General features: G+C 40.6%; 1 protein-coding gene and 1 non-coding gene across 5 annotated transcripts in view; one reads left to right on the forward strand and one right to left on the reverse strand.

Annotated features, from left to right (window-relative positions):
• fanci (FA complementation group I) overlaps positions 1 to 21,612 on the reverse strand; it is a 23,423-nt gene extending 1,811 nt beyond the window's left edge. The window contains exons 1-35 of one of the 4 annotated variants that reach the window (XM_061969947.1): positions 21,562 to 21,612; positions 21,389 to 21,479; positions 21,209 to 21,278; positions 19,616 to 19,746; positions 18,902 to 19,055; positions 17,842 to 17,899; positions 17,628 to 17,669; positions 17,421 to 17,544; positions 17,240 to 17,325; positions 17,020 to 17,152; positions 16,849 to 16,926; positions 16,629 to 16,765; positions 14,786 to 14,966; positions 14,622 to 14,709; positions 14,341 to 14,471; positions 14,194 to 14,264; positions 13,979 to 14,093; positions 10,966 to 11,088; positions 10,712 to 10,780; positions 10,458 to 10,559; positions 8,331 to 8,522; positions 6,839 to 6,960; positions 6,604 to 6,765; positions 4,662 to 4,841; positions 4,432 to 4,598; positions 4,269 to 4,339; positions 4,090 to 4,206; positions 3,965 to 4,016; positions 3,769 to 3,896; positions 1,535 to 1,600; positions 1,352 to 1,448; positions 1,051 to 1,238; positions 911 to 967; positions 780 to 839; positions 602 to 673 (exon numbers count right to left, since the gene is read on the reverse strand). In XM_061969947.1, coding sequence (XP_061825931.1) covers positions 602 to 673; positions 780 to 839; positions 911 to 967; positions 1,051 to 1,238; positions 1,352 to 1,448; positions 1,535 to 1,600; positions 3,769 to 3,896; positions 3,965 to 4,016; positions 4,090 to 4,206; positions 4,269 to 4,339; positions 4,432 to 4,598; positions 4,662 to 4,841; positions 6,604 to 6,765; positions 6,839 to 6,960; positions 8,331 to 8,522; positions 10,458 to 10,559; positions 10,712 to 10,780; positions 10,966 to 11,088; positions 13,979 to 14,093; positions 14,194 to 14,264; positions 14,341 to 14,471; positions 14,622 to 14,709; positions 14,786 to 14,966; positions 16,629 to 16,765; positions 16,849 to 16,926; positions 17,020 to 17,152; positions 17,240 to 17,325; positions 17,421 to 17,544; positions 17,628 to 17,669; positions 17,842 to 17,899; positions 18,902 to 19,055; positions 19,616 to 19,746; positions 21,209 to 21,278; positions 21,389 to 21,469 — 3,705 coding nt within the window. In that variant the 5' untranslated portion in view covers positions 21,470 to 21,479; positions 21,562 to 21,612. Of the gene's footprint in view, positions 1 to 601; positions 674 to 779; positions 840 to 910; positions 968 to 1,050; positions 1,239 to 1,351; positions 1,449 to 1,534; positions 1,601 to 3,768; positions 3,897 to 3,964; positions 4,017 to 4,089; positions 4,207 to 4,268; positions 4,340 to 4,431; positions 4,599 to 4,661; positions 4,842 to 6,603; positions 6,766 to 6,838; positions 6,961 to 8,330; positions 8,523 to 10,457; positions 10,560 to 10,711; positions 10,781 to 10,965; positions 11,089 to 13,978; positions 14,094 to 14,193; positions 14,265 to 14,340; positions 14,472 to 14,621; positions 14,710 to 14,785; positions 14,967 to 16,628; positions 16,766 to 16,848; positions 16,927 to 17,019; positions 17,153 to 17,239; positions 17,326 to 17,420; positions 17,545 to 17,627; positions 17,670 to 17,841; positions 17,900 to 18,901; positions 19,056 to 19,615; positions 19,747 to 21,208; positions 21,279 to 21,388 lie in introns of all 4 variants that reach the window. The other 3 variants (XM_061969948.1, XM_061969946.1, XM_061969949.1) reach the window with 3 other exon arrangements.
• Positions 21,613 to 22,006: 394 nt separating this feature from the next.
• On the forward strand, positions 22,007 to 22,079 carry trnar-acg (transfer RNA arginine (anticodon ACG)). Its single transcript has one exon. It is a non-coding gene; the product is annotated as a tRNA-Arg (tRNA).
• Positions 22,080 to 27,409: the final 5,330 nt, after the last annotated feature.

Consider the following 27,409-nt stretch of genomic DNA (forward strand, 5'->3'; position numbering starts at 1 on the left):
CACATACCACCAATAAATGTAGCCTCGACACATCAGACCAATCAAATTGCCGAAAGGGTCAAGGTGGACCAATGACATTTTTCACACACTCACACAAACATTCAGTCAGCCATTTAGCGCGTTATGGTCTCACCCTCATCATGGAGAAGAAACGACAAAATGCATACACTGCAGCCCCAAAGCTGAACACGATCAACCCGTGCTTTGAAAAAGGAAACGTGCCGCCGCACGGAACGGAAGTCGACTACCACTAATGAGCCTCGACAGGCTGGAACGCGGCAGGAGGAGAAGGATGAAAAAAGCATTTACTTACCGGTACTTTTTCGGTAGGTACTGTATACTGTATGACGCGTTACAAGCACTTTCTTTGATTACATTTGTGAATGAACAAGCGCCTGTGTAAATATTCCATGTTTCAATGTGTACACTTGCGGATTATGAATGTGTGTGGCCAATATATGTACAAAATAAAATCCGTCCAAAAATGAGGTGGGTGGGGCTTATAATCGAGTGTGCTCTACAGCCCGGAATTTATGGTAACTGTTTGACAGCACTAGTATATACTTCATTATAAAATACATATTTGTGTCATCATCCTTACAGAAGCAACAGTGTTCACTTCATTCCTTTTCTTTTTCTTCTTGTCGTCCACACCTCCACATAAATCTCCACCCTGGACGATAAAAAAATGTGTCATTTGCAAACATTAGTAACTTGGAATAACTGATAACTTGTCATTAAGCCTGGAATGTGCAAGGCCTGGTTCAGACAACTCTGACCTGGACGTATGTGATGAAGGAGTAGCATTGTGGCGTTAGGTGGGAACCAGACAGTTTGACCTGCAAAGTAGCACATACGGAATACTTAATAAGCATGAAGAAGAAGACTTTGACCAAAAAAAAGTTCTCACCAGCTTCTCAAAGCGCGCCGGTAGTTTTCCACTTTGAGTGGCACATACTTGGATGTACTGTGAATGTGTTGAAAAATACATTTTTATCATAGTGGGTATTTCAAATGTAACTAGAAAACAATTAGTAGAGAACGCCATACATATTTAACCAGCGTGGTGAGGATGGTGTAAGTGCGACTCAGCTCTCTCAGCAGAGTGATGGTGCAAGTCCCGAGTTGCAGAGTGGTCTGGACCAACTCATTTAGTGCTGTCAGGAGGGTCCCAAGCTGTAGCGTCACTGCTTTCTCCACAGGATCCTGCTGACCTGCAGCCTGTGTGGCCTCTTCTACTTGTCAGCGACATAACAAAACGTAAAACACGTATTTGCACTGTACTGGACAAGATTACATAACCCACACAGTTCATACAAGTGAGCAATCAGTGTAAAAAAAGGCTCCTTACCAGGGCTTGATTTGTCAGAGGCTGTCTGGTTTTTCTTTCTACCAATCAGCCAGTCCACTTCATCTAGCACTTTGTCAATTTGGGAGAAAACCAGCAGCTGGAGCAAGAGGAAAATATATACTGTATATTGAAAATTGAACAAAGCAAATCAAGAACTTGGGGAGGAAAATCCCAAGCACTTACTGCTGCTGTTGCTGCGGTCTTAATGTTGACAATAGCAAAGTGAGACTGTTTTTCTACCTCCACATCCTGGAAATACAAACAGAACATGAGGTTAATTGGTCAAAGTTTATTTTGGAACATGTATACAATATTATTATGATACATCACATATTTGACATATTTTCATTTTTCTTTAGAACATGTTCGACAAGGAGTAGGAAGAAACAAGGCTTATTTAATCCTACCCCTTTTCCACTTCATAGCAAATACTAACACATGTTCACTTCCTGTTCTCAATTTGTACACAATTTACATCAACCCCTTCCAAATACATCAGTTCTCCTCAAATAGTTAAATGATTCACTTAATGAGACGGATATTATCTTATTTTTCAATAAGAATAGTCTGGTTTTCGCATAAAAAAACGGCGCAGTTGGGAAAGTGGCCGTGCCAGCAACCTGAGGGTTCCTGGTTCAATCTCCACCTTCTACCAACTTCGTCACGTCCGTTGTGTCCTTGAGCAAGACACTTCACCCTTGCTCCTGATGGGTCGTGGTTAGGGCCTTGCATGGCAGCTCCTGCCATCAGTGTGTGAATGTGGAAATAGTGTCAAAGCGCTTTGAGTACCTTGAAGGTAGAAAAGCGCTATACAAGTATAACCCATTTACCATTTAGATGAAGGCTGAGTGTACAATTCCTTAAAACTTATTGGTCACTGTCTGAAGCATTTTATCTTGGAAACATTCAAGAAAAATATGTGCCAACATAAATGACACAAACACGTCAGTCAATGCTGAACACTCCTTGTTTGACAAATATTACACTATTTCATTACAGTCCTGTAGGTGGCAGTAATGCATACAGTAATTCCAATATGTGCTTATTGTACTAGTACTGCAATGCACGGCAATCTTTTTTTTTTGTTTTTACTGCTATCCTGAATGTAAGCAGACTAACAATTAAAAAGTGAAAATACATTCTGCAAACAGTACTTTTTATCCAGATATGCGCCAAAGTTGAATGGCTTCTTTCTCAGCCCATGTGCCATTTCTCTACAGTGTAATGTGGACCTTTTATATTTTCTATGGTACATTTTGTATACACAGGGCCAAACAACACACACTATTATGTAAGGTCCCCATTTTGCTTGGAGCAGCGCATTAAAATGTCAATTACTGAATGACAGGGCGCTTCATATGAAATTTTACTGCAAACGTATTTCTAGCCACTTTCCCGCTCCATCAATGATAGCGTAATGGCCGATTTCTCCACACAGTTTTATTGTCTCCCGTGGCACACAGTGGTAATTTGACGTACACTTTTCCCTCCTTTATCACTGTTAATTGGTTTCGGATAAGACCGCGATTAATGAATTCCTCCGAAGTAGGAATTATTAGTTATTAATCAAATATTTTCTTAGCTAGAGCATAATAAAACTGTTAACAACATACTAAATATATTTTTCAACATTCTGAACCCTCCAGACATGAAATTACACTCTTCAGTTACCTTTTCACTCTTGTATTCCAACTAGGGCTGGGCGATATGGCCTTTTTTTAATATCGTGATATTTTAAGGTGAATCCTCATTTGTCCAAAAATAGTCGTCTTTGTCGTCTATTACCAAATCTGCCATGATTAGAATATGCTTACATTTGTGTCTGGAAGTAGGAACACACATTTGTTGCTGTAAGTCAGAAGTGCGCTGCTATGGAAACAGAAATAAATGTGATAAGGAAATAGGTTCGAGTATATCGATATATCGCCCAGCCCTAATTCCAATATAGTAATGCTGCCTCAGGCGGGGCCAATCAGTGGCCACAATACTGAACAGCACACTCAGTTTGGTTTGGTCTCCTCCAGTGGCCAATTCTACTGTAGTATTGATATTTTAGTTTATTTAGCCATTTTTATGCTTGAAAATGCCTAATTTAGGACCAAACATTTTTTATCATTCAATGTTTTTTTGCACTAAAAACCTATAATTTATTTCCCATGTATTCGCATAGGTACAAAAGACTTAAATAAAAATGTGCAAATTTTTTTTATTGTGCAGCGGGGCCTCAAAGTAAAATTCTGCTTAAGGCCTCAATTTAGCCTGGGCCCTGTATAGTAGCTTTATGTAGCTTGCAATATGTTCAAATTATTGAGGACCAGGTTTACGTCAAAACAGCCGTGCGATGATGTCGTTCCAATTTGCTGCATCAGACAACCAAGTTGGCTTCGAAAGCTAGCAAGTTTGGACCTTGTATGTACCTGATCAATGTCTCCGAGATGGCTGTGGATGTCCTGGCAGAGTTCGAGCAACAAGCTGGCGGGGCTCTTAAAGAGAACATGCAGGCTGAAGAGAAGCGAGAGCAGCCCCTTGGACAAAGCAGAGTCCTCTACAAACAAAGAGACCTTTGATTAAAAAACTTTAAAAAAACAAAAACATTTGCTGGCACTGACTTACCAAAGCTTGTCTCCTTGCAGATTTTCACCGTCCAAGTGATCATCTGAACAAACTTTTAATTTGATGAAGACGTGTTAGCGGGCCGAGCATCAGTTTGCCTGGCAAGCAATTCATCACATTTTTACCTGCTGAGATGACGGCTTAAGCTGCAGTGAAAGCACACTCAAAATGCTGACCAATAGCTGAGCTTCTTTGCTGTTAAAGTCATCTTCTCCTCTACTTAACTGAGCAAATAATGCTCTCTGTCGACAAAGAAAATGATCATTAGGGGAACGTGACACTATACATGACTAAACTGATATACCTGAAATTGACGGATGTAAAAGTAACTCATCCCGTCACCCTCTTCTGGCTCAGCAACATCTTCCGAGTTTCCTGAAAAGGCCCAGAATTGGAAAATATTTCGTACTTGTGCCACAGTGCATCTCGTTTGTGTGTTTTGTTTCTGTTTAAAAATGTGAGTCTACCGATGGACGTAAGAAGCATGGGCATTTTGTCGGGGTAGCGCTGCTGGCATGTTGTGAATATCCTGAGAAGACCTTCCAGGCACAGATGGGACAGACTGGACCGCTTATCCTTCTTTCCAGCATCCTCCACTGCGCTCGGGACGTTGGTATACCGCCACATCAGCACACTGTAAGAACAAGTACACTACATTACACACAGATGTTTCTCTGAATGCGGCTCATCAACCAACCTTGTCATTTCACAAAGGAAGCGGAAAGTCAAGTCTGATCTTTGCCCGTCCGGGCCGTCTGCCACTCCGGTTTCCTCCAGCTGCTGGATCTTCTGCACGGCCATGGAAAGCGAGTAACGCACAAATTCTCCGTTGGAGCGCAGCACAGAGAGAGCTTCCTCTCTGCTCTGAGAACTGTCTCTGAAAACAATAACATTATCCTACTGTAAGTACCTCCCACCAGTATGTGTTTGTGTGTGTAATTTTCCTGGTTCAACACATCAATTTGGATCTTTAGAATGAATCGGTATTCCTCTAAAATACTTCAAACTCAAACATTCCATGTGCGTAAAGTCAAAAACACTTCTTATTTGGACTTGATCTAGATCAGTGGTTCTTAACCTGGGTTCGATCGAACCCTAGGGGTTCGGTGAGTCGGGCTCAGGAGTTCGGCGGAGGTCAAGACACACCCGACTCATCGTGTAAATAAAAACTTCTCTCTATCGGCGTATTACGGATACGGCAACAGCAGAAGTCACACTGATTTGCAGGTGTGTAATTTGTTGTGAGTTTATGCACTGTGTTGGTTTTGTTCTTTGAACAAGGTGATGTTCATGCACGGTTCATTTTGTGCACCAGTAAAAAAACATGGTAACACTTTAGTATGGGGAACATATTCACCATTAATGAGTTGCTTATTAACATGCAAATTAGTAACATATTGGCTCTTAACTAGTCATTATTAAGTACTTATTAATACCTTATTCGGCATGGCCTTATTATAACACTAACCCTCTAACCCTAACCCTAACCCTAACCAAATAACTGTAAATGAAGTCTTTGGTACTTAGGATATGTTCCCCTAGTGTCCAAAAAACTCTAAATTAAGTCTTTGTTACTTAGAATATGTTCCCCATACTAAAGTGTTACCAAAAACATATAACTTTGTCTTGAATTTGAAAAAAAAAACTAACATTTTATTTTTCACTAAAGAAGGGTTCGGTGAATGCGCATATGAAACTGGTGGGGTTCGGTACCTCCAACAAAGTTAAGAACCACTGATCTAGATTTAGCCGCAAACCTTTTCATGGACTGTGCAGTCACTACAGTGGACGTTAGTGAGTCTTGCCATACAACGGCTGTCCAGTGGGTGGCAATGTAAGTGCAAAAAAACCCTATTCAAAAGCAAGATGGCCAAGGGAAGTGCCGAGTAGGGTAGGAATATCAATATCTATACCTTGTATTCCAGGAAACATTTGCAGGTAAACATGACATGAGGATATCAAGTAACAACTAATTAGTATTGATTATAATATGATTTGAGGGAATTGTGATTAGTCATGTGTCCACTAAATTGGACATCATGCATCCGCTGGGTATATTTTAAAAGCAATTTATAGTATTGTTGTGACTTTGATTTGGGAAATACTTGATGCAAATCAAATAATTAATGTTCTTAGAATTTACGTGAAACTTATGAACACATTGTTTGAAAAAAACACATTTCATAGTGTTCACAAAGTCTAAAGTAAAAAAATACATTAGTTAGCATGTCCACTTTAGTTGACGTTTCATCAACTCCTTATAAAATAGAAAAACATTTTTAAAAAAGGAACTTGTTTATCAATGTTTAGAGAGTAATAAACAAACGGTCAGCCTACATTATGTAAATCGAATTACATTATTTTCTTAGATTCAAAAGCATTGGAATGAAATGTTTAGAGAAGAATGCTGCATTCTAGGAAACTGTGAGACATTTCCAAACTGTCTAGGAAAAGGGCATTAGAATGTGGCTTAAGGTCAGATGTCAGAAAGCATATCAAAAAGACAAAAAAAAACCCAAATGTATCTGTATTTATTTGTTACATTACGAATCACCATCTATTACAGCATCTGTGTGAAAATACACTATTCTCTGTGTGTGTGTCAATGAGTGGCTAAAGCAGTACTATGGCTTACTTACCTGAAGAGCACAGTGAGGAGAGTTGATATAAAGCCCATCGAAAGCAAACTTCGAGGAGTCTTATTAGAAGGGAGCCGGCCCTTTCCAGATTTGTCTTTCTGGATCTCCCACAGCTTGAAGTAGCGGTTAAACAGCTCCATCAGCTCCTCAAAGTGAATTTTACTGAAGATTTCATTAAAAAGTTTAAATTCCCCACATGTTAATGACACACATGCGCACACAAAAGAGCTGTTACCTGTAATTAGCATTGACAAAGTTGTACTCTATGAGGACCTCATACAATCCCATCACCAGAACAGCAAATATATTATTCTTCACCCCGACACTGGAAACATGGGAAAATTCTGCTGACTTGTCCTGGCAAAAGAGGGTACTGTATTACCATCATATTTCCCCCGTCTAGTACAAACCCCGTTTCCATATGAGTTGGGAAATTGTGTTAGATTGAAATATAAACGGAATACAATGATTTGCAAATCATTTTCAACCCATATTCAGTTGAATATGCTACAAAGACAACATATTTGATGTTCAAACTGATAAAAAAATTTTTTTTTTGCAAATAATCATTAACTTTAGAATTTGATGCCAGCAACACGTGACAAAGAAGTTGGGAAAGGTGACAATAAATACTGATAAAGTTGAGGAATGCTCATCAAACACTTATTTGGAACATCCCGCAGGTGTGCAGGCTAATTGGGAACAGGTGGGTGCCATGATTGGGTTTAAAAACAGCTTCCCAAAAAATGCTAAGTCTTTCACAAGAAAGGATTGGGCGAGGTACACCCCTTTGTCCACAACTGCGTGAGCAAATAGTCAAACTAAGCCATTTATCAACAACATCCAGAAACGTCGCAGGCTTCTCTGGGCCTGAGCTCATCTAAGATGGACTCATGCAAAGTGGAAAAGTGTTCTGTGGTCTGACGAGTCCACATTCAAATTGTTTTTGGAAATATTCGACATCGTGTCATCCGGACCAAAGGGGAAGCGAACCATCCAGACTGTTATCGACGTAAAGTTCAAAAGCCAGCATCTGTGATGGTATGGGGGTGCATTAGTGCCCAAGGAATTGGTAACTTACACATCTGTGAAGGCACCATTAATGCTGAAAGGTACATACAGGTTTTGGAACAACATATGCTGCCATCTAAGCGCTGTCTTTTTCATTTATTTCAGCAAAACAATGCCAAGCCACATTCAGCACGTGTTACAACAGCGTGGCTTCGTAAAAAAAGAGTGCGGGTACTTTCCTGGCCCGCCTGCAGTCCAGACCTGTCTCCCATCGAAAATGTGTGGCGCATTATGAAGCGTAAAATACGACAGCGGAGACCCCGGACTGTTGAACAACTGAAGCTCTACATAAAACAAGAATGGGAAAGAATTCCACTTTCAAAGCTTCAACAATTAGTTTCCTCAGTTCCCAATCGTTTGTTGAGTGTTGTTAAAAGAAAAGGCCATGTAACACAGTGGTGAACATGCCCTTTCCCAACTACTTTGGCACGTGTTGCAGCCATGAAATTCTAAGTTAATTATTATTTGCAAAAAAAAAATAAAGTTTATGAGTTTGAACATCAAATATCTTGTCTTTGTAGTGCATTCAACTGAATATGGGTTGAAAAGGATTTGCAAATCATTGTATTCCGTTTATATTTACATCTAACACAATTTCCCAACTCATGGAAACGGGGTTTGTACAATATACCACAATGTCATGCTTGCACACTTACCAGTTCAAAGTCCTCCATTTCACTTTTGATCATGCGCTTTGTCATGCTCTCTAGAATTGTCTGAAGCTCTGACTGGTACCCCTCCTCATCTTCATCCTCATCATCATCATCATCATCATCATCGGTGTTGGTGGAACGGCGCATATTTTTAAGCCACAAAAGGCAATGTACAGTGCAGCTCACCAGGTGGGCCTGAGGTGTAAACAAACATTTTTGGGGCAGAAATACCTTAAGCAAAAAGATAAATATAACAGGTTGCTGACTCTACCATAGATGCTTTATACACATAAACACCTCACTCAACCAGTTGTTCCGTTGCTGCGACATGCCAACGTGTCCGTCATATTGGATGTGTCAAATCTGCTTCGTAAACTAATGGACCGAATGAAATGGACTGTGCTTTATAAAAAGCCTTTTTTGTTGTTTGGAGGTTAGTTACGCACAAAGTCAGCAAATTCTGTTTGTAAAATTGTGTTATAATGGCCAAATACAAACCAAAGCATTTAGTTTTACTTGTAAATCTAATGAGATTTTGGAGGTGCATTTCTACGCAGCACATAAGGCATCTTCTCCCTTCACTTTTGCCACATCCAACATGGCGGCGACATCGACATATGATACATTTCTCAATGCGCATCTACTAATACATACATATGTCTATGGACGCATTAGGGGGAACTTTAACTCACACCATATCCAGCAGATGGTGCTGTGGTAACAAACACGTGCCATTTTGTCTGACATTGCAGAGCACAGGTGTCAAACTCCCAGCCAGGTCTGGTCCACCACATCATCTAAAGTGGCCCGCGGGAGACTTGAAATAATATGTGTCAATGAAGTACTTTATCTTTTCTTACAAAATGTGTTTTTTCTCTCTCATTTTGACAGAAAAAAGTATTACATGTAATTGCATATCTTTTCAACTTTAACATGATCTAATAATGCAACAAATATAATATTATCATACATTTCAAACTTTTTGTTAGTTAAAATAAAATAATGGTAATAGATATCTGCTTGACTTATGATTTCAAAGCAATTCATCCATTAAATTGTACACTGTAAAAATGACAATAGCTTTTACGATAAAAAACTTGCAGCTCAGGTGCCAGAATTTTACCGTAAAAAACTATAGTAACATTTTTTCCATTTATAGTAATATGGTGTAAAAACCACCGTACATTTTACGATAAAGTTGTGGCAACTGAGCTGCCAGTTTTTTACTGCGAAATCTAAATATTTTTATACAGTATATGCAAAAAATATATAACAATCAAATAATTGTATAATATCATGAGGTGAGTCCCCATTCTTTTATATTCATAAATTATTCACGGTTACAAGCGGCCCTCTGAAGGCAGCCATAAATGCAATGTGGCCCTCAATAATAATAATAATAATGGATTAGATTTATATAGCGCTTTTCTAGACACTCAAAGCGCTTCACAGAGAAGTGAAAACCCATTATTCATTCACACCTAGTGGTGGTAAGCTACTTTCGTAGCCACAGCTGCCCTGGGGTAGACTGACGGAAGCGTGGCTGCCAGTTTGCGCCTACGGCCCCTCCGACCACCACCTATCATTCATCATTCATTCACCGGTGTGAGCGGCACCGGGGGAAAGGGTGAAGTGTCCTGCCCAAGGACACAACGGCAGCGATTTGGATGGTAAGAGGCGGGGAGCGAACCTGCAACCCTCAGGTTTCTGGCACGGCCGCTCTACCCACTACGCCATGCCGCCCCAATGAAAACAAGTTTGACACCTCTGTGGTAGAAGTTCAACTTTAGAACTGAGCATAAAAATCATTGAAGTACTATTTATGGAATCATTTCATAAGATTCCTGCCTTCCACCTGAGTGCAGCTGGGATAGGCTCAAGCTCCCCACCCCCAGCGACCCCAAGAGGGATAAGCTGTAGAAAATGAATGGATGGATGTCTGTCTGTGACTTTCTATACTGTGTTGGCTACTGAATCCATTTTGTCCCAAGCTGCCAATGAAACAGCATAGAGAACTTGACTGGCATGTAACACATTTCATTTAATTAGACTGCTAAGTCCAACTCTCAGTGTATTCAATGAGTACTTAGTAGATGTAAACAAAGCAGCATCACTAGAGTTTTATAGTACCAAAGGCTCCTGAATGTGAACTTGCTCTCCATGAGCAGTGATGCACGGCTGCAGTTTCACTGGGGGCAGGAGATCTTGTTCAGGTTCGTAGTACCGCCTCAGCTAGTGAGAGGAGAGAGCGGGTGTATAAATGCTTCAAGCATGATAAATAAGTCATAATGAACATATATACACTTCGTTTTAGACACTTGTGATTAAGAGCTATATAAATAAACTTTGATTGATTGATTTTAATTCTGGAAAGACATTCATACCTGTGATAGAAGTGTCTGCATGATGGAGCTTGCAAGCTGGGAGTTCCGACTTACAACACCATAGAAGCCCTGCATAACATCTCAATCAACACTTCATGTAAATGGATGAAACTAAATGTACATATTCATTCACATATTTCATATTAAACTACGGTAAAGTCAACTTCCAACATAATGCAATATGGAATTCTAGAAATTATTCAAATGGAACTGAAAATGATTACAGGGCTTTAAAAAAAAAAAAGAGCACAAACCTCGTAGAGCATAAGGCGCACATCAGCCTGCTGGCCAAGGCAACGACGGAGGCTGCTCAAGATCTCCAGACAGAACGCTTCATTGGCAGCAGCATTGTAACGAGAATGAACGTCCACTTGGATCTAGTCGGGGATTCAAAAAGGTTAGTTAGGTTGTTCAGGGTTGCGTTGGAGTTTATTTTGAACATCCATACAAGGTTACACTGACTTAAATCTCACTTTCACATTTACAAAATTCAATATGTCTGAAAAAAAGATAGGAAAAAGCAAAGCTTATTTAATCCTACTCCTTCTACATATCACATAAATCACCAATAAATGTGTTCACTTCCTGTGTTGTATGTACACACAACTCACATGGGCTTGGGATTGTCAGGCCTTTGGGCGAGAACCCAAAATAAACACAACGCAACACCCACAAACCTCTGGATTTACACGCAGCACTGAGCAATTTCAGGGTCAGTTTTCATGCTCTTCTAGCACACTATCAGTAGGAAATGACATATCGAGTCAAATCTAAACATTGTAAAAAAAGAAGAAGTTTCCATCACATCATAAAAAATTAGGTAGCGTTTTATACACGGTATTTTTATTTATCAATCTAGATAGAACAGGAGTACAATTAAAATAGTTTTTGTTAAACAAAAATGATCAATTTAAGTACAGTGTGGGCTATCTTCAACTAAGAATTTTCATAGTCGAATCTTATTGGTAAGATTTTGCCCATCGTCAAATATTAGCCGAATCTATGTTGTTTAAAAAAAAATAAAATAAACAGATGGTGATATGTAGTAGTGTATACTGACTAGGGATGTAACAATATCAAAATCTCACAATATGATAACATTTTGAAATTGACTTCACGATACGATATTTATTGCGATATTGTGGAAAAGCTCCATCCATCCATCCATTTTCTACCGCTTATTCCCTTTTGGGGTCACGGGAGGCGCTGGAGCCTATCTCAGCTACAATCGGGCGGAAGGCGGGGTACACCCTGGACAAGTCGCCATCTCATCACAGGGCCAACACAGATAGACAGACAACATTCACACTCACATTCACACACTAGGGCCAATTTAGTGTTGCCAATCAACCTATCCCCAGGTGCATGTCTTTGGAAGTGGGAGGAAGCCGGAGTACCCGGAGGGAACCCACGCAGTCACGGGGAGGACATGCAAACTCCACACAGAAAGATCCCGAGCCCGGGCTTGAACCCAAGACTACTCAGGACCTTCGTATTGTGAGGCAGATGCACTAACCCCTCTTCCACCGTGCTGCCCTGTGGAAAGGCTCACGGTATGGTATTACTGACTGCTCACTAAGTGTCAGTAATGTCACTTTGAAGTGCACCAGCACATCTACGTGACTATTCCAATGTTAATTCATTTTACTTATGAAAGGAATAGTTTTTCATGAAAGGGCTTAAATTATGATTTTCTTTTTTACATTTAACACTTTCTTGTGGTCTACGTACCATGTAATATTGGTGATTTGGTCCAAATTTTGCATACATTTTGTGTTACAGATCATCTTCAAGGCGCTTTTTGCCTGTCTCTTCAAAACGTGCCGAAGCCCTCCTCCTAGCCAAGCCCTTTTTTGACTCCGTCTCCACCTCGTCAGCCATGTTGTAGTTTTTAGCGTTTCCATATCGAGTCTACAGACAGATATACGTTAGAACTATACGCTACTATACACTATAGCTGAGGATTTTAGCATGCATGTGCATGTACGAGACAGTCTGCCCCAAATCTAGGGTTACGCCAAAAAAATCACTTGATTAAAGAAGAGTGTTGTATTTTCCTATATTCAAAAACAGTGTTACTGTTCAAACTGTGTGTAATGTTACAGTGGCCAAATATATTAAACATTCTTGTTAAATAAAACCTCTGCCTTGTTTTAAATGAATACATAGGCCTATTACACAACTGTATTTTAATGTTGGTCATTATGGTGGTACTTGGAGAGCCAAGGCTTTTCTGAGGTAGTTTAAGAGCTACTGCACTACCATTTATGGAGATATCTGCTGATGTAACCATGACAAAATACGTATAGCTCGATTGGAAGAAGGCAAGATTGTTTTGAAAAATATCTTCGCCATGACTCCCTGGTTTGTTTTCAAATTTTTGGAACTTATTGGGACCCAGAACACACAAAAACATGTACCAAGAGGTAGGAAAAGTTGGTTTTGCATAATATGGCCTATTTTCAAAAAGGCTTAACCATAGTTTGTTAAGTCCTGGGCTCTAGTGAAAAGGAGGTAAAAGTTGCAACAATGTTTTCTGTATGTAAACCAGCGGAAGGATCATTACCTTTTTCAAGAGGAGAGCTACACCTCTCGGGTGAGGCGCGGGGCAAAGGCGGTGCGTTATGGCGCCCAAAGCGTGGTTAATTTCCAGTATGTCCCACCGAGGCCGAAGACAGGAGTTTAGCTGGCCAGATGCCCGAGGCTTGGCTCGCCCCGTGTCTGTCAGAAGCGTATTCCGACGAACCTCAATCGCCTCCGCCATTTAGAAATATCCCCCCAACATTATTAGTAAAATAATATTGTGTGCAAACAAATTGTTTTATGTAATAAGAGATGTGGGAGGCCAAAACAGGGTCAGCTGTTTTTTAGACGAGTAACGTCACACCAGGAAGCAGTGACTGCTCTGAGGAAGGCTGAAGTTACAGCCGAAACAAAGTAAGATTTACTCTTACTCTCTAAAAACTATTTGTCTCCACACAAAGATCTGTTCTAATATTTATGAAAAACATGATGAACGCAATCAATTTATCCTCCCAACAAACACACCGTACGCTGGAGCCTCAGCAGGTTTTAACTTGCCTGCCTCCAACAACGTTTAATGTTGATAGTTAAATACGACTCCTCCCAATTGGATCGTTGAATCTTCGTCAATTTGAAGATAACCCTAAGTACAGTACTTTTTACATAACATTAAAATCCATACTATTTCAAGAATTTCAAGCACCAGTATGATCCCTAATGTTGAAAGCACGCCTGTAAATTTACCTGACTGGAGGAGATCGCCTGGCTGCACTGGCTGGTGGCCAGGCTCCCTAACACTTTGAAATTCTTCAATAACAACAAGAAACCAGCCACAGCAGACTTTCGTCCATCCAATTGGCTGGTAAAGAGTTAAAACATATGTTAAACTGAGCATAATGTATTGTTACATCAAATCTTGCTGCAATGCTACAAACCCAAAATGTTTCAAGAGTATATACCTGGAAAACATGGCCTTTCGGAGAACTACAATCAATGCATCTTTCATGGACATGCTGACTTTCAGCAGAGGCTGTATATCAGAGAGAACACATTTTACAAAGCTGTGTGTATGTCTGTGAGTCTGTGTGCAGGTATATTTTAGACACCTGGACAGCTTTCAGCAAGCCCTGCACTGTGGCCAGGGGCAGGTATGACAGGTGGTCAAATGTCTCTGTAACCTTGGATGATGACTCCAGTAGTATCATAGGAGCAGAGGTCACAATGTCACACAACAGGTCTGACGACACAGAGACAAAGGTCTGTTATAGTCAAGGTACACTTAACAGGTTTCACTAAACGGCAGAGGTTAGATTTTCAAGCACAATCCAATGACAAAGATGCTAAGTCATGTCACTGTTAGGATTTTTGATGGTAAGAGGTTGTATACCTAAGAAATGATTGACAGGTGATGCAGTCTTTGTGACCAGTCGATTCAGAACTTGCTCCAGTATCTCGCCTCTGATTGCCTCATGCATCTAAGAGAACAAATGTACATCACCATACAGCAACACAATACACATATATAGTCTTGGTCAGGTAACCAAATGTTACCTTAAAGCCCTGCAGGAGCACCTGACCTCCCAGTTTACATGCCAGCTGAGTGGGGGTCCTGGCCACAGTAGCAGACACTTCTGTGGTTTTGCCAAATGGTCCGGGTTTAGGTCCAAATGTGTCCATCAGGAAGAAGCCCAGCTGCACCAGACCTTGGGTGACATGATCCCATCCAAACACACTGCCCAAAAAATAATGCAAACCAACATGAAACATGAATACCAGTTTTACTAGTACTTGCCAAGATATGATGACAGTAGGCATCTTTGAGTGCTCACAGTATGGTGGGATCAAAACAGTACCTGCAGCTTGGAATGTGGTACATTTCATTGGAAATCTTTACAAAAACTGAGCATTACATTGTGATTTTGTTCAAAATAAAACGTCTGTATATTTTGAAATTTGATCCCTTCACTTTCTTTGTGCCATAGCCACCACATAGTAAAATAAATACAGTGAGTACAAATACTGCATTTGTCACATTGATTAATTCTGATTTTCCAGCTGACTTTTTACACTGCAAGTAACATGTGATCTTTATCAGACTCCAGTATAAACTCGTACAGGCCCCAATGTGGCCTGAACGTCACAATATATTTTCAGCTCTGTAAACGTTTGTTCTCCTATCTTCATTTGTGTAGTGTAATATATTTGAGACTCAGTGTTCCAATCTTTTCATGACTTAAGTACAGGCGTCACAGACATCAGCGTGGATCTAGGTTAGCTTTATTTTACAAGTGACTTATGTAAAAAACGTATGCAATGTATGCAACATAAAAGCAAATACGGGACAGCGTACACGTCAATTCCAGTCTTCCAACAATCGCTATTTCTTCAGAATCAAAGTATATATCTTCATATATTACACAGAGCCTAATATTTGTGTACTGTTGACTAGTGATGCATCGAAAATTTAGCCGCCGAAAAAATACTTTTCTCACTGAAAGCGGATGTTGTGATGTGTAAGTAGTTCCGCTGGCGGGCTGCGTCTTTCCCCCGCTCACACGATAGATGTGGCTCTCCCAAAGATGATGAAAGAGTCACATTCAGGTCCAATTTCCCTTTATACTGAAGTCTCATTTGGAATAAATCAGATTCCAATGGGATTTGGACTACCTCCTCATGTGGCCTGAATCTGACGCAAAAAGTTCAGATTTCAAGCACTTTGGAGCGATTAGACTGGCAAAAAATATGCGAGCTGTGTCACTTAAAGGAAACAAATCTGATTTGGTGTGCAGTGCAAAAGGGACCAATTAGAAGTTACATTTTGTAAACTGAGAGTTAGCTTCCGCTGTAGCTACAGCAGCAAAGATCCAAATAAATGAATGTGAAACCAATTTCCGCATGGTGACACTCCAAAGTAAATGCTGTACATTATTATTTAATTGCTTGATAAAACTACTGCAGTAGTTTGTAGTACATTATAATGAATTGTTCTTCATATAATATTTTTAATCTAAAAGTTTGTTTATCATTTTAAAAAGTGAAGAGAATTATATTTATATAGCGCTTTTCACTAATGACAAAGCGCTTTACATAGTGAAACCCATTATCTAAGTTACATTTAAACCAGTGTGGGTGGCACTGGGAGCAGGTGGGTAAAGTATCTTGCTAAGGACACAACGGCAGTGACTAGGATGGTGGAAGCGGAGATCAAACCTGTAAACCTCAAGTTGCTGGCACGGCCGCTACACCAACCCGAGCCACTCCCCATAGATTAAATTAATTTCAATGAGCGACACTGATTTGAGTTTTGAGTTTTGAACTCGGTCATAGAACCAATAAGCTCATAACTGGAGCTACTACTGTATGAGATAAACTTACAGTAGGTAATTTTTCATACCTGTTTTTCACTGTGTCCAAAATCATCTGAGAAACACTACAGTGCTTAGGCAAGAGGTCCTGCAAGAACTTGGACCCCTGCAGCATCTGCTCATCTTTGAAGCTCTTGATAATGCTCCCCTTCAAAAGGTCAAACACCTATCAGATAAAGAGAATGAGGGAGATGATACATTCGCAGGATAGTGTCAAGTTACAATAAAAAAAAAGAGCGGCGTAGTGACCTGTTCCTCGTAGCGCTGGATGCGTGCAACGGAGAGCAATAAGGCAACGCTGAATGGGCAAAGATCCCCATAAGATGTCTGGTGCAAAGGAAAGTATGAGTGGAATCAATAATATATGTTTAAGCGGATTCTAGAAGAGTTTCTGTGAGTGACAAATGAAACCTTTGTTACCTTAATGATTTTGAGGAATTCCCTCCCAAGTTCGTGGTCTAACCGTACAGCAAAGACAATATGGAGGATAACCGTACCCTCCACATGCCGTAATTGGTCCTGTGGAATGGACTGAACCTCTAGATCCACGCTCCTAAGGAAAACGAAAGTGTGGGAGTTGGGGTTGATAATTCATGTAGTGAACATTGAACGTGCCACTTGCAACACTCGTAATACCCACTCTCCATGTGACTGTTCCTCGTGTTGGTTTATGTCTTGCTGCTTAAAATAACTGATGATTCCATCTAGGACCTGTTTTTTGCAACCCTACAAGGCGCAACATGATTAATACCATCATTAGATTACCAGGGGAAGAAAGAAAGATTTCCTGTCTTGTGCACATGCTGTCACACAATTTTTACCTTTGCCGATAACAAGAGCAGTTGATAAACAAGCGGCGGGATTGCCTGCAGATCAAGTTTGCTGAACATCCGCAGCACTTTCTCCACCAGAAAGTGCAGCTCATCTGACGACAAAGGTACATCCCTGAATTGACACAGACAGTCAAAATGCAGCCGAATATAATATTCGAGCAAATGAATCAGCATTAGTGATGTGAAAAAAGTGACCTGAACATCGTGGTCAAGTAGATAACGCATTGTGGGTCCCATCTGCATCAGGAATACAGGTACTTAGTGTTGATAAACTATGGGCTTCAATAATTTTCAGCAAAGGGAATCAAATTGCTTGTTATTCAATACCAACATAATGCACAATGAATCTAAAATAAAGTTTTATGTTTTTTAAGCATAATCAAGAACAAAAGGTGTTGCATTATGTTACCTGCTTGAGCAGAGGCTATTGATCAGTTGCTTCTTGAATTCCTCACCACTGAGCTCACCTGAAATTCAAAGAAAGGCAGAACATTCTAAGTGGAAAGCTTTGTGTTGTCAAATCAGAGCAAATAAAAAAGCTTTACTAAAAATGATGCCTTCACAAATAATACAGCCAAAATAGTATTAATTTTAGGGCTGCAACGACCAATTGATTAGAAAAAGCATTGATTTATATTCTGTTGCTTCGATTAATCGTTTAACTAATAAAAATTTATAAAATCCAGACCGGAACTTTAAATATTTAAAATTGTGTTGCACGTTCCGTAACCTGTATACTAACCAAGCTGTTAGAGCGAACACTGAGAAACTCTTTTTCTAGCGTTGTAACACATCGCCTCGCAATGGCATACTTACGGTATTAGCCGTAAGCGAGCTACTGCGTCAACAGCTGAATGACTTTTGAGTTTGTAACGCACAACACAATGCAATACTTCCTGCAATCTGTACTGATTAAAAACATGAACATTCATATTACAGTAGCTGTAAAATATTAGCCGACATTTCATGTTTTCTTTGTACACAGCTAGCTCGAAAGCATATGTACTATAGTTGTATTAACAAGCACGATGTGCTGCATGTATCATGATCAATATTATAGTGACTCACTCGATGGACAGTTATGCCTGGGAAAACATTTTTTCTAGTGGATTTTGGGCAAGCACTCCATTTCTGTCGGCATAGCTTGGCTCCTTCACTTTCTCGGCTTCCGTCTGCTGCAACGTTTTAGCAGACGGAGTATAAACCATAAAAGCTTAATGGTTGCATTTTTATACTTTATAAATGACTGATCCAGCATTTCATTATTACAAAACCCAAAACCAGTGAAGTTGGCACGTTGTGTAAATCGTAAATAAAAACAGAATTCAATGATTTGCAAATCCTTTTCAACTTATATTCAATTGAATACACTGCAAAGACAAAATATTTATTGTTTGAACTGAAAAACTTTATTTTTTTGCAAATAATCATTAACTTAGAATTTAATGGCAGCAACTGTTTGTACTAACCTTTGCCATATGACAATTTTTCACAGGCCGTCATGGCGGTCAGCACAGTCGGAAATAGTTCCAAGGACTTCCCATTGGTTATTTTTCCCCCTTTGATTTCTTTCACAAAAAGTTCACCCAATTTTGCAAGAGAGGGTCCAGTCAGAATGTGCGTCTGCATATGAGATTAAATAATACAAAGAGTAATGAGAAAAAATTGTACAATAAATAATGTCTGAGTCAAACAGCATTAATTGACTAAGTTAAAATTTAAGGAAAGGAACTGTAAAAAGGGCTCGTGTAAAGCTCTGGAGAGAAACAATAGTCAAGACTAATTGCCGTATTTTCCGCACTATAAGGCGCACCTAAAAACCTCCAATTTTCTCAAAAGCTGACAGTGCGCCTTATAATCCGGTGCGCTTTATATATGGACCAATATTGAGCCACAACAGGTCCCGCAACCCCAGCTTCTACTGTAGCGTCTATTCTATGCGCCTTATAATGCGGTGCGCCTTATATATGAACAAAGTTTTAAAATAGGCCATTCATTGAAGGTGCGCCTTATATATGAACATAGTTTTAAAATAGGCAATTCATTGAAGGTGCGCCTTACAATCCTGTGCGCCTTATAGTATGGAAAATACGGTATACGAAATACCTTAATTTATCAGAAGTTTTGCTGTCATTTTGCTGAAGACCCATAAGAGTCTAAATAATACATGTTAAACTTTGTACCTCAAGCATGAGCAGTCCAATGACATCGGCTGCCACTTCACTGTGGACATCACCAGACTCACAGAGGGGGATACAATGTTGGTAAAGTAGAAGTCTGCGCTCTGACCCTTCAGTAGAAGTCGGCGGAGAGCCTACAGTACAAAAAGAACCCATGATATACTGTATGAACGAGCATTGCCTGAAATTATCCATCCATCCATTTTCTACCGCTTATTCCCTTTGGGGTCGTGGGGGGCGCTGGAGCCTATCTCAGCTACAATCGGGCGGAATGAAATTAGTTAAGGTCAAATTGGCGTCCAGAAAATGATATCTTTTTACAAAACAAGAATAAATGTAGGGGTAAGCATATTCATTCAAACATTTATACAGTATGTATTAAGTATTAATAAAAATTATTTGTTTTTTACGCAAGTGTGTTTTAGTCTTGTTCATATTGCTACATTGTATTGGAAAATAGATTTTTCTCACTGGCACTCATCGAGGGCGGACGCTCCCCTTTCTTCTCCCTTATCTCTCCTGCTTGCTTCTTTGTCTTGTCTTGTCTTAACTTAACTTTCTTGTTGCCTCTTTTTGCACTGCTCTCCAAATCTAAACATTGGAACTATTTAAGTGGCCTCAACAAAATTGACAAGCTCTTGGGTTTGTGGGAACCTGCTTGTCGTGACGGAGCGGATAACATCGGTCTGTCTGCCCCACAGGATGAATTTTGAGGATCAGTCAAAGACAATTTAGAGTGAAAAGCAAATGTTATTTTCACTCGCATACAAAACATCCTAACTTGGATTGTTTCCCTGACTTCGAGACTCTCCCGAAGGACAGTGCAGCGAAGACACAACAAACTCCCATCTTGTCTCTCATGGACACACACCTGTTGTTGTTGACTTTGGACTAGCGATTGCACGACATCAAGGCCGCAGAATAGAGACACGCGGCAGGCTTACACACACACATGCATCCACAAAAATATACGTCACAAACACATACTCCACCACCCCATCCATCGCCCTTGATGCAAATCCCTTAGGGGTGATGGACGGATTGGGCAGCGCCTGAAGAGCTGCAGCCTGCCACCTTGGCCTCCACTCCCTCCCCTCTGTTGCAAGTCTCGAGATGTTGTAATATGTATATGTGCTTTGCTATGGAGGTTTTTTCCCACTCCAGACTGGGCCTAGACTGTATTTTTTAACTCATCCTCCCCCAGCGTTGATCTTTTTCCCATCTTTTGCTGGGCGCCTTGTGGTGACCCATCAGCGTTCCTGTTCTGTAACCCTGTACACTGTTTGTTTGTCTAATCTTGAACGGGTTTGTGCTGAAAACAATGTTTCGTTGTACTTGTGCAATGACAATAAAGACTTACCTTTAATCCAATGAGTTTTTTACCTGGTTAACTTAAAAGCTATTGGTTGATTGAAAACTATTTTAGTTTGTTTGCCTAAAATCTCTGTCCTTTAGCTGTATTCTGATTATAACCATGATGAACAACTATCTGTATCGGCCAGTATTTACTTGGTACCAGGTAAATACCAAAATTAGCAGTGACGCCCACCACTAATAAACAATAGTTATCATACACAACTGACAAGAATTCCTTACCTTTGAATATGGCTTTAATAACGCCAACTATCTTGCCCTTCAATGCACTTTGGGTAATTAGCGTGATCAACTAGAAAACAAAGAAGTTAGTGTTTTACACCATTCAGAAATAATTTACAAAGTTTGGTGGCAGTGTTGAAAACAAATACTCTGACATATTCTGTCAACAACACCAGTTACCTTCTCTTCACCAATGGAGGACAAGTATTTTTGAAGTTCCAAAGAACTGTCGCCATCCGACAGGGAAATTATTCTGTCCATTTCAGCCTTCCTGATCGAAAGAAAGTGTATATATTTTCACATTTACATCAAACCGTGTACCCGAAAGAGAAGCACGACATCCGACAACGTACTAGCAGCAAATTAGCGCGAGCGTATTTCCCGCCATCAGAGAGTACTTCCTGTTGTGCTTTTTGGGTTGCCAGGTTGAGTTTATCGTGTCCTACGAAGATAACATTTCATATTCACGTTAAATACAATGAGTTTAAAAAAAACACTCTCATTGTTGCTCATATATCGTCATAATGCCGGTAATTACTTTTATGTCAAACAATGGCGGTATATTTAATATAATAATCATTTATATCTATGATTGCCACAGAAAGCGAAAATGTAATTTTCCAAATCTGGCAAGTAAGTTTGACGAACGGCTCTTGCTTTTAAAAGTGTACATCTCCTGATAATTGAGTTGGTCTTGTTGCTTGATGCTGCAAGCGTATTATATAGTAACTTACGTATAAAACGCGCATAAAACGGTCTTTTTTGTATATTAACAATTTTAATCGCCGTGGTTTACATGGGCTAGTGGCGCAATGGATAACGCGTCTGACTACGGATCAGAAGATTCTAGGTTCGACTCCTGGCTAGCTCGATATTTTTGTTTCAGCAAATTTTTTGTCAAAAAAATGTCTTCTGAAAATATTTAGGTGTAAAAGCCCCTTGACTATGTTTTTTACTGCCCTATGGCTCACTTTTAGATTAGATACTATTTTATCCAAACGTATTGGTAAATACATGCACCTGGGGATAGGTTGATTGGCAACACTAAATTGGCCCTAGTGTGTGAATGTGAGTGTGAATGTTGTCTGTCTATCTGTGTTGGCCCTGTGATGAGGTGGCGACTTGTCCAGGGTGTACACTGCCTTCCGCCCGAATGCAGCTGAGATAGGCTCCAGCACCCCCCGTGACCCCAAAAGGGACAAGCGGTAGAAAATGGATGGTATTGGTAAATGCGTTGAACTGTGCGTTGAAGTGAAGTGAAGTAAATTATTTTGCGCTTTTTCTCCGGTGCAGGGGTAGGGAACCTATGGCTCTCGAGTCAGATGTGGCTCTTTTGATGACTGCATCTGGCTCTCAGATAAATCTTAGCTGACATTGCTTAACACGATAAGTAATGAATAACTCCGCTGGTAATCACAGTGTTAAAAATAATGTTAAAAATATAAAACATTCTCATGCATTTTAATCCATCCATCCGTTTTCTACCGCACCTGTTCAAAAAGTCGCATTAATGGTAAGAAGTGTTTTATTTATTATTGGTTAGCTTCAGAATAACAATGTTATTAAAAATAATAAAAAGTTAAAGTTAAAGTACCAATGATTGTCACACACACACTAGGTGTGGCGAGATTATTCTCTGCATTTGACCCATCACCCTTGATCACCCCCTGGGAGGTGAGGGGAGCAGTGGGCAGCAGCGGTGGCCGCGCCCGGGAATCATTTTGGTGATTTAACCCCCAATTCCAACCCTTGATGCTGAGTGCCAAGCAGGGAGGTAATGGGTCCCATTTTTTTATAGTCTTTGGTATGACTCAGCCGGGGTTTGAACTCACAACATACCGATCTCAGGGCGGACACTCTAACCACTAGGCCACTGAGTAGGTAATAAGAGACTTATTATACTCTAAAATGTTGGTCTTACTTAAAAATGCACGCATTTAGTTGCATTCAGTGTTTAAAAAAATATTATATGGCTCCCACGGAAAGACATTTTAAAATATTTGGGTTTCATGGCTCTCTCAGTCAAAAAGGTTCCTGAACCCTGCTCTAGTGACTCAAAGCAGTTAACATTCAGAAACCCAGGGCCATTATCTACATTGACGCTACATTTAAACCAGTTTGGGTGGCACTAGCTGCGAGCAAAGTGGGTAAAGTGTCTTGCCCAAGGACACAACGGCAGTGACTGGGATGGCAAAAACTGGATTCAAAGCAGGAACCCTCAAGTTTCTGGTCGGTGCTCATAAATCCCTTTTTTTATACAAAAGATATAGCAAGAACACCACCAACTATCTAATGTTACCAACTGATTTTAATTCTGGGTAGTGGTTAAAGAGAACGGAATGTATATATATATATTTAAAATGTCTATATTTTTCCCAACTACTACTTATATTGAATAACATTTTTGGCTTCTCACTCATTGCAATCTTGTACACCTAAACCAGGGGTCGGCAACCCAAAACGTTGAAAGAGCCATATTAGACCAAAAATACAAAAGACAAATCTGTCTGGAGCCGCTAAAAATTAAAAGCTGTATATAAGTCTTATAATAAAGGCAACGCATGACAAGTGTCTATATTAGCTATAATAGCCTACTATCAAAATGAATATGTGTCGCAGGCTGAAGCAAATCTTCGTTGACAGGCATGTTGAAATTTTGTATATTTATTCTACACATTTAATATTTATTCTACACATTTTACAATATTAGAAACCATTAGTAAATCAGAGTCTACTCGGAAGGTGAGATAACTCCTGGAAATTACTGGCTTTTAATGGCCAAAGGTATAGATGTGTGTGTCCAAGTTAAAGGAAACGGCAGGCTGTCTTCTTCTAATAGATTTTTTCCAATCTATGGCAAGCTAGGTAATGTTTGCTGTGGTCTGGAACAATGTGACACACAAACAACGATCTGAAATGCAGCCAATATTACATACAGATAATGTGTCATGAGACATTCAAAACTAAATTATATACAAAGAGGATGAAAGTAAAGGATATTAAATGAGCTCAAATATACCTACAAATGAGGCATAATGATGCAATATGTACGTACAGCTAGCCTAAATAGCATGTTAGCATTGATTAGCTTGCAGTCATGCACTGACCAAATATGCCTGATTAGCACTCCAACAAGTCAATAACATCAACAAAGTGCACCTTTTGTGCATTCACGCACAGCATGAAACTTTTGGTGGACAAAATGAGACAAAGAAGGAGTGGAAGATTTTACATGTAAACAAACTGTTGCATCAAAGTCCACACTATGGTGAGTTCAAGAACTGCCGAAATTAAGAGGACAAAACGATGTTCACCAAATACTCTCACACACAAACAATTAAACAGTGGACTTTCTAACACTTGGGAAGTTTTGTGTCATGTTTGTCCTCAAACAAAAACCATACTAAAACAAAACATCTATTTTTCCCCTATCTTTTTCCATTTTCAATCCTTTTTTAGAAATGCCACTAGGGCGGCACTAAAGAGCCGCATGCGGCTCAAGAGCCACGGCTTGCTGACCCCCGACCTACACGAAGGGACCGTGTGCACGTACATAAAAGCCCAGAGAAGCAACTAACAAGCTGCAGTCATGTCATTGTGATAATACTAACTCTATACATTCAATGATAGCTAACGTTAGTAACTGGACTTTGCCAAATTGCCATCATAAGTAAACAACATACAACCTTATGTCATTCAGCGCTTAAAACCTGAAGAAGGCAGAGTTAATTATTAATTTTAACTATTGCGATCTCTCCTGTCGCAAGTAAATAACGTCAGCCACCACCTTGCACAAAGGACATAATCAAAATGACTCAAAATAAGAATGGACATAATCCACAAAGTCAAGGAGGTTACAGGAATACAATTAAACCTCATAGTTGCTATACAGTTTAGTGAACTGCTGGATACTAGAATGTCAACAATTTCTTGCTTATATGAACTTTGAAGCTCAAATGTGTGTATGTTTATGCATTTGTCCTTCAAACAAAAGAAGTCTGGTCCCGATAATAAATGTATAAGTTGAAATAACTTGTCTGAAGACAGTATGGACGTAGCCTGAATCAAATACAGTGCATCCGGAAAATTTTCACAGGGCTTCACTTTTTCCACATTTCGTTATGTTACAGCCTTATTCCAAAATGGAATAAATTCATTTTCGTCCTCAAAATTCTACACAAAATACCCCTAATTACACAGTGAACATTCCATCCATCCATCCATCTTCTTCCGCTTATCCGAGGTCGGTTGCGGAGGCAGCAGCTTAAGCAGGGAAGCCCAGACTTTCCTCTCCCCAGCCACTTCGTCCAGCTCTTCCCGGGGTATCCCGAGGCGTTCCCAGGCCAGCCGAGAGACATAGTCTTCCCAACGTGTCCTGGGTCTTACCCGTGGCCTCCTTCCGGTTGGACGTGCCCTAAACACCTCCCTAGGGAGGCGTTCGGGTGGCATCCTGACCAGATGCCCGAACCGCCTCATCTGGCTCCTCTTGATGTGGAGGAGCAGCGGCTTTACTTTGAGCTCCTCCCGGATAGCAGAGCTTCTCACCCTATCTCTAAGGGAGAGCCCCGCCAGGAAACTCATTTCGGCCGCTTGTACCTGTGATCTTGTCCTTTCGGTCATAACCCAAAGCTCATGACCATAGGTGAGGATGGGAACGTAGATCGACCGGTAAATTGAGAGTTTTGCCTTCCGGCTCAGCTCCTTCTTCACCACAACGGATCGATACAGCGTCCACATTACTGAAAACGCCGCACCGATCCGCCTGTCGAGCTCACGATCCACTCTTCCTTCACTCGTGAACAAGACTCCTAGGTACTTGAACTCCTCCACTTGGGGCAGGGTTACCGCCCCAACCCGGAGATGGCATTCCACCCTTTTCCGAGCGAGAACCATGGACTCGGACTTGGAGGTGCTGATTCTCACCCCAGTCGCTTCACACTCGGCTGCGAACCGATCCAGTGAGAGCTAAAGATCCTGGCCAGATGAAGCCATCAGGGCCACATCATCTGCAAAAAGCAGAGACCTAATCCTGCAGCCACCAAACTGGATCCCCTCAACGCCTTGACTGCGCCTAGAAATTCTGTCCATGAAAGTTATGAACAGAACCGGTGACAAAGGGCAGCCTTGGCGGAGTTCAACCCTCACTGGAAACGTGTCCGACTTACTGCCGGCAATGCGGACCAAGCTCTGACACTGATCGTACAGGGAGCGGACCGCCACAATCAGACAGTCCGATACCCCATACTCTCTGAGCACTCTCCACAGGACTTCCCGAGGGACACGATTGAATGCCTTCTCCAAGTCCACAAAGCACATGTAGACTGGTTGGGCAAACTCCCATGCACCCTCAAAGACCCTGCCGAGAGTATAGAGCTGGTCCACAGTTCCACGACCAGGACGAACCAGGACTGTGAACATTTTTTTATTTTTTTATTTTGAAAATGTGTTAAAAATTAAGAAATCTAAAAAACACACATGTACATAAGCATTCAGAGTATTTGCTCAATACTAAGTTGATGCACCTTTGGCAGCAATTACAACCTGAAGTCTTTTTGAATACGATACCACAAGCTATGTTTGGACAGTTTCGTCCATTCTTCTTTGCAGCAGCGCTCAAGCTCCATCAGATTGGATGGGAATCATCCAAGATGTCTCTGTACATTGCTGCATTCGTCTTAGTCTAGTAAGAGAGGTGACCAGGAACTCGATGGTCACTCTGTCAGAGCTACAGCATTCCTCTTTGGAGAGAGGAGAACCTTACAAAAGGACAACAATCTGTGTGATACCTGTATGATATAGTGGCCAGACAAAAGTAATTTCTGAATAAAACCTTTGCCAAAATGCACCCGAGAGACTCTTAGACCATCAGAAACAAAATTCTCTGGTCTGATTAGACGAAGATAGAACTCTTTAACGTGAATGCCAGGCGTCATGTTTGGAACAAACCAGGCACGGCTCATCACCAGGCCAATACCATCCCTACAATGAAGCATGGTGGTGGCAGCATCATGCTGTGGGCATGTTTTTCAGCGGGGATGAATGCAGCAATGTACAGACACATTCTGGATGAAAACCAACACTTCCCATCCAATCTGATGGAGATTGAGAGCTGCTGCAAAATGGAATGGCCTAAACCAAGGGTAGGGAACCTATGGCTCTCGAGCCAGATGTGGCTCTTTTGATGACTGCATCTGGCTCTCA

This window comes from Nerophis lumbriciformis, linkage group LG10 (genome assembly GCF_033978685.3).
Source record: "Nerophis lumbriciformis linkage group LG10, RoL_Nlum_v2.1, whole genome shotgun sequence".
NCBI classification, from domain to species: domain Eukaryota; kingdom Metazoa; phylum Chordata; class Actinopteri; order Syngnathiformes; family Syngnathidae; genus Nerophis; species Nerophis lumbriciformis.